Below are 13,034 nucleotides of genomic sequence, written 5' to 3'. Positions count from 1 at the left end.
GCCCTGTTACTCTGTGGTTGAATCCCTGTTACTCTGTGGTTGAATCCCTGTTACTCTGTGGTTGAAGCCCTGTTACTCTGTGGTTGAATCCCTGTTACTCTGTGGTTGAAGCCCTGTTACTCTGTGGTTGAAGCCCTGGTACTCTGTGGTTGAAGCCCTGGTACTCTGTGGTTGAAGCCCTTTTACTCTGTGGTTGAATCCCTGTTACTCTGTGGTTGAATCCCTGTTACTCTGTGGTTGAAGCCCTGGTACTCTGTGGTTGAAGCCCTGTTACTCTGTGGTTGAATCCCTGTTACTCTGTGGTTGAAGCCCTGTTACTCTGTGGTTGAAGCCCTGTTACTCTGTGGTTGAAGCCCTGTTACTCTGTGGTTGAAGCCATGTTACTCTGTGGTTGAAGCCATGTTACTCTGTGGTTGAAGCCCTGTTACTCTGTGGTTGAAGCCCTGTTACTCTGTGGTTGAAGCTCTGTTACTCTGTGGTTGAAGCTCTGTTACTCTGTGGTTGAAGCCATGTTACTCTGTGGTTGAAGCCCTGTTACTCTGTGGTTGAAGCCCTGTTACTCTGTGGTTGAAGCCCTGTTACTCTGTGGTTGAAGCCCTGTTACTCTGTGGTTGAAGCCCTGTTACTCTGTGGTTGAAGCTCTGTTACTCTGTGGTTGAAGCCCTGTTACTCTGTGGTTAAAGCCCTGTTACTCTGTGGTTAAAGCCCCATCTTCTTCCAGAAATGCATTGGACAGTGACAAACAGTGACCTTTGACACTGGTCCCCTCACCTGGTTCATGATGGAAGACTTGCGGCCTAGCCGGTTGTCAGGGAAACGGAAGCGGCTCTTCTTACTGCCGTCGTCCGACTCGGACTTGACAAACTTCTCGCAGTCCCCCTTCTCCTCCCGCTGAGACTGCTCTTTCTGGCGCCACTTCTTCTTGCGGTTGCGCCGCTCCTTGGCGCTCTTGGAGCTGAGCTTGGACATCTCTGACGAGCTACAGGACAGGGTCCCCCCGCCGTCATCATCCCCTACATCCTCCGACATGGTGCCTGCCGACGTCGCCATGGCGTTGGACTATCGCAAACCACCACACCGGGAGAGAGAGTGAGACAAACACCTGCGTGTCCATTCCCACTGAAATCTCATTCATACCATACGCAAATACACAATGCATTTAGCTAGCTACGCAAAAATAGCAATCCTGCGTAGTTGTATCGAGATACAAATTGCGGGGCTGCATCTGCACTTGACTTACTTGGGAGTAAGTTGTGCAAGTTTGCTGTGCAAGTTTGCATATTTTTGCTAAGCAAGTACACAGAACAGCCATTTTGCATAGCTTGGCTTCAGAGACATGGCTTTTATCAGGCTAAACAGATTTCAACTTGCCATATGTGACAGACAGGATTCCAACCCCAGTTTGCTGTGAGTCAAAAGAGTGCATTAGCCCGCTAAGCCAAAGCCTAGGCATTGACTCAGGAAGCCCATGCAGATCTTCAGGTCTCAGGCAAGGTTACTCACCTCCGTCACAAACACAGTGAGGTATAGGAGCACGGTAACGAACACGGCTCCACTGTTTATATTAGACACAACAGATTTAAACCAAACAGACAGTCAAGGATAGGAGTGGAGTATAGTAAGCACAGACAGTAAAGAGACAAGCATATACAGTATACACAGAGAGATGACAGACAGACAGACAGACAGACAGACAGACAGACAGACAGACAGACAGAACAGAACAGACAGACATACAGAACAGACATACAGACAGAACAGAACAGACAGACATACAGAACAGACATACAGACAGAACAGAACAGACAGACATACAGAACAGACATACAGACAGAACAGAACAGACATACAGACAGAACAGACATACAGACAGAACAGAACAGAACAGAACAGACAGACAGACAGAAATACAGACAGAACAGACAGACAGACAGAACAGAACAGAACAGACAGACAGAAATACAGACAGAACAGACAGACAGACAGAACAGAACAGAACAGAACAGACACTGACCTGTGCGGCCTCCTGCAGAGACAGTAACAACAAAGACAAAGAAACAAACATATGACATATACAGTGTATGGTCACAAAGAATGCATCTGAAATGACACCCCTTTCCCTAGAGATAGTGCACTACCTGGTCAAAAGTAGTGCACTATAAAGTCTATCGGGAAAAAGGTTCCATAGACATGCTGAGACACAGGGACACTGGGATACTGACCTGTGCAGCCTCCTGCTGGTTCTTGATCTGCTCCAGCATGGCTTTGAACTCCGCCTCTTTCTGCTCAGCCTCCTCCATGGTGGCCTGGTTCTGCTCCTCATAGGCCATGGCCACCACAGCCAGGATCAGATTGACCAGGTAGAAGGACCCCACGAAGATCACCAACACAAAGAAGATCATGTAGGTCTTCCTGCTGCCCGCAGGGTCTGGGAGGGGGAGAGAAGACAGCAGAGGGTCAGATACACTCATAGAAAAAAAGGGTTGATTCCAGGTATAACCCCTTAGGGTTCCACGTCGAACCCTCTGTGGAAAGGGTTTTACATGGAATCCAAAAGGGTTCTACCTGGAAATAAAACACTGATATTTGACCTATACCCTCTGACCTCTAACCGAACAATCCTGTCGACCTTAGGGTCTGGAAGAGAACAGAGAGTACAACAGAGTCAGACACTTGTCTCCCATCCAGTTCTTCAGAAGAGGTCGTCAATTGGTTCCGCCTCCTTTATCCAGGCCGTCATTACGATGATAACTGGGTCATATGACAGGGATGTGAGGTTCATATTGAGGTGGGGTTAAAGGGTAAAGTTCAAACGTTAGAGGTCAGAGGTTATGTATCAGTTACTGAGTACTGTTGAACCTATCCAGGCTGTGTAGAAGTGTAGAATCTAAACGCTAGTGGCGGTACTGTAACACTTCCCCACTGCAAACACAATTAATTTAATTTACATTCCCTTCTGCTTACTAGAGTGTGATGATTACTCTAATTCCCTGTCATAGACATTATGTAAGCCGATTAACAGTGAGGTGTTGAACTGATTTTACGCTAGGAATTGTTACTGGTTGTGCCTCAACACCAGAAGTACTTCCATGCACTGACTGATCCCAGTGTGTGTGTGTGTGTGTGTGTGTGTGTGTGTGTGTGTGTGTGTGTGTGTGTGTGTGTGTGTGTGTGTGTGTGTGTGTGTGTGTGTGTTGGGTTCCCAGCATGGTCACAACTTGGCGTTATTTATCAAATGAAGCCTGGGCTCCCCATATCTGCATTTCAGTTTTCCATGAATAGTGCAGTGGAAGCACACCCCACCAGACAGCTAGCTAACATAAGGCCAGTCCTTTCAGTGAGTTGCTATCCCCAGAGGAGAAACCATGAGACTCAAGCAGAGAGGAAGGAAAACAGCCACTCTGATTCTGAATGTTATTTGGAATTCCATCATTTCATGTACAGTGCCTTCGGAGAGTATTCAGAACCCTTGACTTTTCTCCATATTTTGTTATGTTACAGCCTTATTCTAAAATGGATTAAATAAGACAATTTCCTCAGCAATCTACACACAACACCCCATAATGACAAAGCGAAAACATGTTTGTAGAAATGTCCCATGGTTGACAATGCATGTCAAAGCAAAAAAACAAGCTCCAAGACTAGATTGTGTCGAGGCACAAATCTGGGGAAGGGTACCAAAATATTTATGCAGCATTGAAGGTTCCCAAAAACACAGTGGCCTCCATCATTCTTAAATGGAAGAAGTTGGAAACACCAAGACTCTTCCTAGAGCTGGCTGCCAGTTCAATTTGACCAATCTGGGGAGAAAGACCTTGTTCAGGAGGTGACCAAGAACCCAATGATCACTCTGACAGAACTCTAGAGTTCCTCTCTGGAGATGGGAGAACCTTCCACAAGGACAACCATCTCTGCAGCACTCCACCAATTAGGCCTTTATGGTAGAGTGGCCAGACGGAAACCACTTCTCAGTAAAATGCACATGATAGCCCACTTGGAGTTTGCCAACATGCATCTAAAGACTCTCAGACCATGAGAAACAATATTCTCTGGTCTAATGAAACCAAGATTGAACTCTTGGCCTGAATGCCATACGTCACGTCTGGAGGAAACCGGGCACCATCGCTATGGTGAAGCATGGTGGTGGCAGCAGCATCATGCTGTAGGGATGTTTTTCAGCGGCAGGGACTGGGATACTAGTCAGGATCGAGGCGAAGATAAACGGAGCAAACAGAGATCCTTGATGAAAACCGTCTCCAGAGCGCTCAGAACCTCAGAGTGGGGTGAAGGTTCACCTTCCAACAGGACAACGACCCTAAGAAAACAGCCAAGGCAACACATGAGTGGCTTCCGGACAAGTCTCTGAATGTTCTTGAGTGGCCCAGCCAGAGCCCGGACTTGAACCTGATCAAACATCTTTGGAGAGACCTGGAAATAGCTGTGCAGCAACGCTCCCCATCCAACCTGACAGAGCTTGAGAGGATCTGCAGAGAAGAATGGGAGAAACTCCCCAAGAAGACTCGAGGCTGTAATCGCTGCAAAAGGTGCTTCAACAAAGTACTGAGTAAAGGGTCTGAATACTTAGGTAAATGTGATATTTCAAGTTTTTTTTTAAATGACTAAAAAAACGTTTTTGCTTTGTCATTATCCTCCTACACCCCCAGACCCACTCCAACTCGCATACCGCCCCAGCAGATCCACAGATGACACAATCTCAATCACACTTCACACTGCCCTTTCTCACCAGGACAAAAGGAACACCTATATGAGAATGCTGTTCATCGACTCCAGCTCAGCGTTCAACACCATAGTACCCTCAAAGCTCATCACTAAGCTAAGGACCCTGAGACTAAACACCTCAATCTGCAACTGGATCCTGGACTTCCTGACGGGCCGCCCCAGGTGGTAAGAGTAGGCAACAATACGTCTGCCATGCTGATCCTCAACACTGGGGCCCCTCAGGGGTGTGTACTTAGTCCCCTCCTGTATTCCCTGTTCACCCACAACTGCGTGGCCAAACACGACTCCAACACCATCATTACGTTTGCTGACGACACAACATTGGTAGGCCTGATCACCGACAACGATGAGATGGCCTATAGGGAGGAGGTCAGAGAACTGGCAGTGTGGTTCAAGGACAACAACCTCTCCCTCAATGTGAGCAAGACAAAGGAGCTGATCGTGGTCTACAGGAAAAGGCGGGCCGAATAGGCCACCATTAACATCGACGAGGCTGTAGGGGAGCGGTTCCTCAGCAGCTTCTACCCCCAAGCCATAAGACTGCTGAACAATTCATAAAAATCGCCACATTGACCCCCCTTGTACACTGCTGTTTGTTTGTTACCTATGCATAGTCACTTCACCCCCACCTACATGTACAGATTACCACAACTAGCCTGTACCTCAACACACTGACTCGGTACCGGTGCCCCCTGTATATAGCCTCATTATTGTCATTCTTATTGTGTTTATTTGAAGCCATTGAAAACAGTTTATCACAGCTCACTAGGCTTTATTACGGGTGATAGATTGAGTACACATCACGGCATTCTGTATCAAAAGGTAGGCTGGCCCTCTTTGAAGTCTCAAAGATCAATGCATTGCACTATTTTTGTTTATACAGCCATCTTGCATAAACTTCCTCCATACCTTACTTTATTATTAACCTATAGATGTACATATCAGTCCTTAGATCAACGTTGGACTCTCTCCTAACACAGGACGCTGAAAAGAAAATTATATTTGTCTGGCAAAAGCTATATGAACATGGCGATAAGCCAGGAAAGTACTTGGCGTACCTAGCTAAACAGAGAGCTGACTCACAGTCAATTGCTACTATTACTGTTTCTGATGGCAATCATTTATATGAAAATAAATTGATAAATGACTCTTTAGAAATTTTATGCAAATCTTTATGCCTCAGAACTGACAAATGACGCACCCAAATGAATGGAGAACTTCTTTTCTAAGATTGAGCTCCCTACTCATTCCGAAGAACAGAGGTCTCTCCTTAATGCCCCTATTACCAAATCAAATCAAATTTTATTTGTCACATACACATGGTTAGCAGATGTTAATGCGAGTGTAGCGAAATGCTTGTGCTTCTAGTTCCGACAATGCAGTGATAACCAACAAGTAATCTAACTAACAATTCCAAAACTACTGTCTTATACACAGTGTAAGGGGATAAAGAATATGTACATAAGGATATATGAATGAGTGATGGTACAGGGCAGCATACAGTAGATGGTATCGAGTACAGTATATACATATGAGATGAGTATGTAGACAAAGTAAACAAAGTGGCATAGTTAAAGTGGCTAGTGATACATGTATTACATAAGGATGCAGTCGATGATATAGAGTACAGTATATACGTATGCATATGAGATGAATAATGTAGGGTAAGTAACATTATATAAGGTAGCATTGTTTAAAGTGGCTGGTGATATATTTACATCATTTCCCATCAATTCCCATTATTAAAGTGGCTGGAGTTGGGTCAGTGTCAATGACAGTGTGTTGGCCGAGAAAGAGGTAATGTTCGCAATTAAGAATCTGCAAAATGGTAAGGCCCCAGGACCAGATGGGTTTTGTAGTTCTATAAAGAGTTCCATGGCCTGATCCTTGAGCCATTGCGTGATATGTTTAACCACTCATTTTCAAATGACCAGCTCCCTCAAACGCTGAGAGAAGCCCACATATCACTTATTCTCAAAAAGGGAAAATGTCCAGAGTCTTGTTCCTCGTAGAGACCCATTTCACTTCTGAATGTGGATAGAAAATTGCTTTCTAAAATTCTAGCCACAAGATTAGAGGACTCACTGCCACTAATTGTGAAAGGAGACCAAACTGGCTTCATTAAGGGCCGTAAGTCATGCAACAACATCAGGCGGCTTCTTAATGTAATTCAAGCCTACCAACGAAGTGCTGTGGCTGGTCTTGTGCTCTCCCTAAATACTGAGAAAGCATTTGATCGTGTGGAGTGGTCTTACCTATTCTTTGCTCTAAATACATTTTGGGGACAACTTTATAAAATGGGTGAAAGTTTTATATGACGATCCTCCGCTGGAAATCTCTCCCGATTTCTTGGTTGGGTAGAATTGAACATGAACATTTGAAAATGAACATTTTACCTAGACTACTTTACCCAATACAAATGATCCCAGTATTACTCTCCAATAAGGTAATAAAGGATGTAAATGGATGGCGAAGTTCCTTTATATGGAGTAAACGCAAGCCAAGACTTAAGATGGCAATATTGCAGCTGCCAAGTTCTATGGGCGGCTTGGACCTGCCCAATATCAAGTTCTATCAATGGTGTGCCCACCTTTGTTATATTTCTGACTGGATCTCAAATGATGACTCCTCTATTTGGTTAGACATTGAGACTTCTCTTTAAAAATACCCCTTACAGGATCTTTTATTTTTCAGAAGGTTCAAGTCTGTAGAAGATCACTGCAATAATCCAGTTACACTGAACACACTCAAAGTATGGAGGTCAGTTCAACATTTTTTGGGAAGGTCCAAACTAACCTCTGCTTTTACCCCAATTCTTAACAACCCAGATTTTGGTCCAGGATTGCTGGATGCTCGCTTTAACCTGTGGCTTAATAAGGGCATACGCAGACAAAATGACTTATTTGGTGATAAGATTTTATTGTCATTTGAGCACATGGTCCAGAAATATCGACTCCCCAAGCAGTACTTTTTCTGCTTCCTACAAGTAAGACATTAAATTCTGAAGAGCACCACCTTAATTGGTAACCCTGATATGTCTGTCATTGAAAGAATGCTTTTTTTTCCCAAAAAGGAAAATGTCTGTAAGTCTGTTTTATGATACTTTAAGGTCATTTTCTGCTGTCGACACACAGAGGGTGAAACAAGTTTGGGAGAAAGAATTGTCTGTTACTATTGACGAAGAGATGTGGGAGGACATTTGGAGATATGCAAAAACAATATCTATATGTAATCGTACTAGAAGAATCCAATTAAGAATAATACACAGATTGCATATACTGTATCCCCAAATTGTAGACATGCTTTTAGCCCCTGTTCCTCTTCTCCTTAGTGTCTTAAATGTAAAACTGATACAGGCACCCTAACACATTGTTTATGGTCATGTACCAAAATACAAAGATACTGGTCTGGTGTTCTGCAAGAAATCGAAAAGATCCTAGGGGTTGATCTAGAATTGGACCCAGTTCCTTTACTGTTGGGTCTCCCTAGTAGGCATGTTACTTCTGTGGGTAAGAGGAGGCTTTACAACATCCTTACCTTCTCAGCGAGGAAAAACATCATTTTACAGTGGATTAGTTATACGGTTCCTTCTATTAAAGATTGGCATAAGATACTATTTGAATGGGTGCCTCTGGAATATCTGACATGTACATTGCATTCTAAAACAGATCAGTTCTACAAAGTATGGGAACCTTATCTAAATTACCTAGAACCTGAGGTATCAGCTATTATGCTGCAAGGATTCTCTTAGAATGGTGGTGATCTATGTATTTCAGAATTATACTGTACGTTCCATGTGTGGAACCTAACCTCTTGGTTTAAACTCAACTTTTTTGTTTAATTTCTGTTTGTATGTTTGTTTAAAATGTATGTATTGAGAGACGCAATGATGGGGATGGGGTGAGAGAAGCACCGAGCGGGAAGAGGAAGAGTGTGCATGTATGTGTGTGTATATGTGTAGATATACAGTGGGGAGAACAAGTATTTAATACACATGCAATAAAATGCAAATTAATTACTTAAAAATCATAAAATGTAATTTTCTGGATTTTTGTTTTAGATTCCGTCTCTCACAGTTGAAGTGTACCTATGATAAAAAAAATTACAGACCTCTACATGCTTTGTAAGTAGGAAAACCTGCAAAATCGGCAGTGTATCAAGTACTTGTTCTCCCCACTGTATGTAGGTATATATATATATATGGGTATGTATGTGTGTATATATATATATATATATGCAGGTATGTGTAAGTGAGTGCTGTGTTTTTGTTTTGTCTTTGTTGTTGTATCTCTTAATATGGGTGAAAATGGTGAAATTCCAATAAAAATACTGTTACAAAAAAAGAACTCTAGACGTACAAGACACCTGCTCTCAGGGATGGTTAACTCCGGAGGTCCCTTCCATCTCCAGTGAGTAGATCTGCTTTTAGCTTCTTTGCACCTTACGTGTGGAATGATCTCCAACGCACTCTAACATTGGAGGAATTGGTGCCTCTAGAGCTTTGGCTCCCAAACTTTTTATAGTCCCGTACCCCTTCAAACATTCAACCTCCAGCTGCGTACCCCCTCTAGCCCCAGGGTCAGCGCACTCTCAAATTATGTTTTTTTGCCATCATTGTAAGCCTACCACACACACACTATACGATACATTTATTAAACATAAGAATGAGTGTGAGTTTTTGTCACAACCTGGCTCATGGGAAGAGACAAAGAGCTCTTAAAGGACCAGGCCATAAATAATAATATAATAATAATCATCAATAATTTTGCTCTTTATTTTGACCATCTTACATATAAAACTTTATTTTTTAATCGAAAATTGTGAATAACTCACCACAGGTTAATGAGAAGGGTGTGCTTGAAAGGATGCACATACTGTAACTCTGCAATGTTGGGTTATATTGGAGAGCGTCTCAGTCTTAAATCATTTCCACACACAGTCTGTGCCTGTATTTACTTTTCATGCAAGTGAGGGCCGAGAATCCACTCTCACATAGGTACGTGGTACGCAAAGGTACGCAAAGGGCATCAGTGTCTTAACAGCGCGATTTGCCAAGGCAGGATACTCCAAGATGGCGTAACAGTGCAGACGTGTTTTGTTTGTTCGTCCTCTCATGTACTTCTGTATTTTTCGCATTTTTTTGTATATATTTCAATTTTATTTTCAATCTCTTTTCCATTTTAATTCAATTATACCTTCCGGTAACCTGCCTCACGCAATGTGAGACGGAACCGCTATTATGTTTCATTTTTAGACCTTATAGCCAGAACCGTCTAGCCATCAGAAGATAACTAGCTAATTAGCTACACACTATTTAGTCATTGTTAGCCACTGCTAGCGGCGTTTTCCTTCTGCACAGATACCAGCCCTTTTTTTTGCCTGGATAATACTTGCCATTCTACCAGTATCGGACTGTTTCTCCACTACAACGCCGGACCATTACTCCTGATCTTCAATGCTAGCCCCGCCTCACCACCACGTCTGGGATTTGGCTTTTTCTTTGCAACTCTGCCTAGAAGGCCAGCATCCCAGAGTTGCTTCTTCACTGTTGACGTTGACACTGGTGTTTTGCGGGTACTATTTAATGAAGCTGCCAGTTGAGAACTTGTGAGGCATCTGTTTCTCCAACTAAACACTCTAATATACTTGTCCACTTTCTCAGTTGTGCACCGGGGCCTCCCACTCCTCTTTCTATTCTGGTTAGAGCCAGTTTGCGCTGTTCTGTGAAGGGAGTAGTACACAGCGTTGTACGAGATCTTCAGTTTCATGGCAATTTCTCGCATGGAATAGCCTTCTTTTCTCAGAACAAGAATAGACTGACGAGTTTCAGAAGAAAGTTCTTTGTTTCTGGACATTTTGAGCCTGTAATCGAACCCACAAATGCTGATGTTCCAGATACTCAACTAGTCTAAAGAAGGCCAGTTTTATTGCTTCTTTAATCAGAACAACAGTTTTCAGCTGTGCTAACATAATTGCAAAAGGGTTTCTAATGATCAATTAGCCTTTTAAAATGATAAACTTGGATTAGCTAACACAATGTGCCATTGGAACACAGGAGTGATGGTTGCTGATAATGGGCCTCTGTACGCCGATGTAGATATTCCATTAAAAATCTGCCATTTCCAGCTACATTAGCCATTTACAACATGAACAATGTCTACACTGTATGTCTACACTGTATTTCTGATCAATTTGATGTTATTTTAATGGACAAAAAAAAATGCTTTTCTTTCAAAACTAGGACATCTCTAAGTGACCCCAAACTTTTGAACAGTGGTGTAACTCAAAACCAAACCAACATATCCTTTGGTAAAACAACAAGCCTGTCTCACCAGCATAGATATACAATATCATAGTTTGAAGCCATGTATATAATACTGTATGTTCTATTTCATTCTGTGCTCACCAGCATGTAGAGGTTCTCCCAGAAGTCCTGTGTCATGAGTCTGAAGAGAGCCAGGAAAGCCCATCCAAAGCTGTCAAAGCTGGTGTAACCGTAATTTGGATTCCTGCCAGCTTTCATGCATGTGAAGCCTTCAGGGCAGCGGCTGGGGGGAGAGGAGAGGGCCACACAACCATACAAAGACTCAGCAATATTTACATACAAAAACAACATGGCTGCCGGATAGTACAGTTGTCTGGTTTAATGAAAGAAGAATGATAGACAGGCAGACACAGACAGAATGAGAGACAGACAGACAGACAGAAGGAGAGACAGAGACAGACAGACAGACAGACAGACAGACAGACAGACAGACAGACAGACAGAAGAAGGAGAGACAGAGACAGACAGACAGACAGACAGACAGACAGACAGACAGACAGACAGACAGACAGACAGACAGACAGACAGACAGACAGACAGACAGACAGACAGACAGACAGACAGACAGACAGACAGACAGACAGACAGACAGACAGACAGACAGACAGACAGACAGACACATTTAAACCAGTGGAGAGTGATAGCGCTGAAGTCATCCATGTATCCTATGGAAAACTCCTGATGGCGCATGAAGACGGAATTTTTTTCAATTTGAAGCGCGCCATATGGGGGTGAATGACACCAAAAACACACTAAGGATTATGATGAGGAGACTGGTGGGAGGAGCCATTACAACGAGCCTGGCATCCTATAGATCCTCCCACCAGCCTCCTCTGGTAAATAGCAAAGGATCATGGTCGATGTAGTTGTTTTCATCCTGCCTGAGAGACGCGCGCAAAGATCACAGGCCGGCTCATGATTGGTCTGTGTCAGCAGGTGGTCCTGCGTGACTACAAATGTAGTAGTCAGAATGGATCACTATTTAATTAAATATCTAGATTTGTAGCGAACTTGAAAATAATTCACTGTGGGGATCGAAATTCATCAAAATATACTAATTTTAGAGTCCAAAACAGTCGTCTAGAAAACATCTTTGGACCATTCCGGAAATCATAATTTACAAAGACTTTCTTGGGCAGACCAGGGTTTTTGGCACAGCTTGGGCAGAGCTCATTCAGTTCCAGAACAGACACCAGGGGCCTGTATGCAACTCACCCAGAATCTGAACTGTTGCCACATAAAAGGGCATCCAATTGTCTAGGCAGGAAGTAGAAATTTTCTGGTGAAAGAAACACAACACACACATACAGAATAGCATCAGAAAAACATTCCCTATCTGTCTTTTCTAATGGCCATTTAGGAGTAGAAGGCTAGACCTCTGCAGCTATGTAGATCAGTGGAGGCTGCTAAGTGGAGAACGGCTCATAATAACTGCTGGAACGGCGAAAATGGAATGGCATCAAACCATGTGTTTGATGTAATTGATACCATTCCACTGATTCCGCTCCAGCCATTACCACGAGCCCGTCCTCCCCAATTAAGGTCCCACCAACCTCCTGTGATGTAGAGGGATATAGGACAAACTTTCTCAGCAAATAGAAACATTTTGCTACGTTGTGCTCTTAAAAACACAACCCTGGTGTGTTTGACTGCGGCCAGGCAACGTACTGTCGTTATTGATGTATTCATTCCAGTCGAAGCCTTTGCTGCCGTTGGCCAAGAAGTTCTCGGTGGAGTTGATTGGCCAAATCACGCATTTTTGTCGTAGGTTGCCCATGAAGAGCTGTAGTCCAATCAGAGCGAAGACACCGAGACAGAATACCGTGAGGATCATAACATCTGACAATTTCTTCACCGATTGTATTAGAGCACCGACAATGGTCTTCAGGCCTGGGGAGGGAGAAACACACACACACAGACGAACGTTTGCACACACACACACACAAACGCACAGAGGTACAAACACAGA

General features: G+C 43.4%; 1 protein-coding gene across 7 annotated transcripts in view; it reads right to left on the bottom strand.

Annotated features, from left to right (window-relative positions):
- Positions 1-12,344, bottom strand: part of LOC118372332 (sodium channel protein type 8 subunit alpha-like) — a 202,394-nt gene extending 190,050 nt beyond the window's left edge. For all 7 annotated transcript variants that reach the window (XM_052484813.1, XM_052484812.1, XM_052484811.1 and 4 more), the window contains exons 1-4: positions 12,281-12,344; positions 11,147-11,288; positions 2,223-2,428; positions 772-1,059 (exon numbers count right to left, since the gene is read on the bottom strand). In XM_052484813.1, the coding sequence (XP_052340773.1) occupies positions 772-1,059; positions 2,223-2,428; positions 11,147-11,210 (558 nt within the window). In that variant the 5' untranslated portion in view covers positions 11,211-11,288; positions 12,281-12,344. The remainder of the gene's footprint in view (positions 1-771; positions 1,060-2,222; positions 2,429-11,146; positions 11,289-12,280) is intronic.
- Positions 12,345-13,034: the final 690 nt, after the last annotated feature.

Source organism: Oncorhynchus keta, chromosome 28, assembly GCF_023373465.1.
Source record: "Oncorhynchus keta strain PuntledgeMale-10-30-2019 chromosome 28, Oket_V2, whole genome shotgun sequence".
Classification (NCBI taxonomy): Eukaryota; Metazoa; Chordata; class Actinopteri; order Salmoniformes; family Salmonidae; genus Oncorhynchus; species Oncorhynchus keta.
This window is presented reverse-complemented; position numbering and strand designations above follow the sequence as displayed.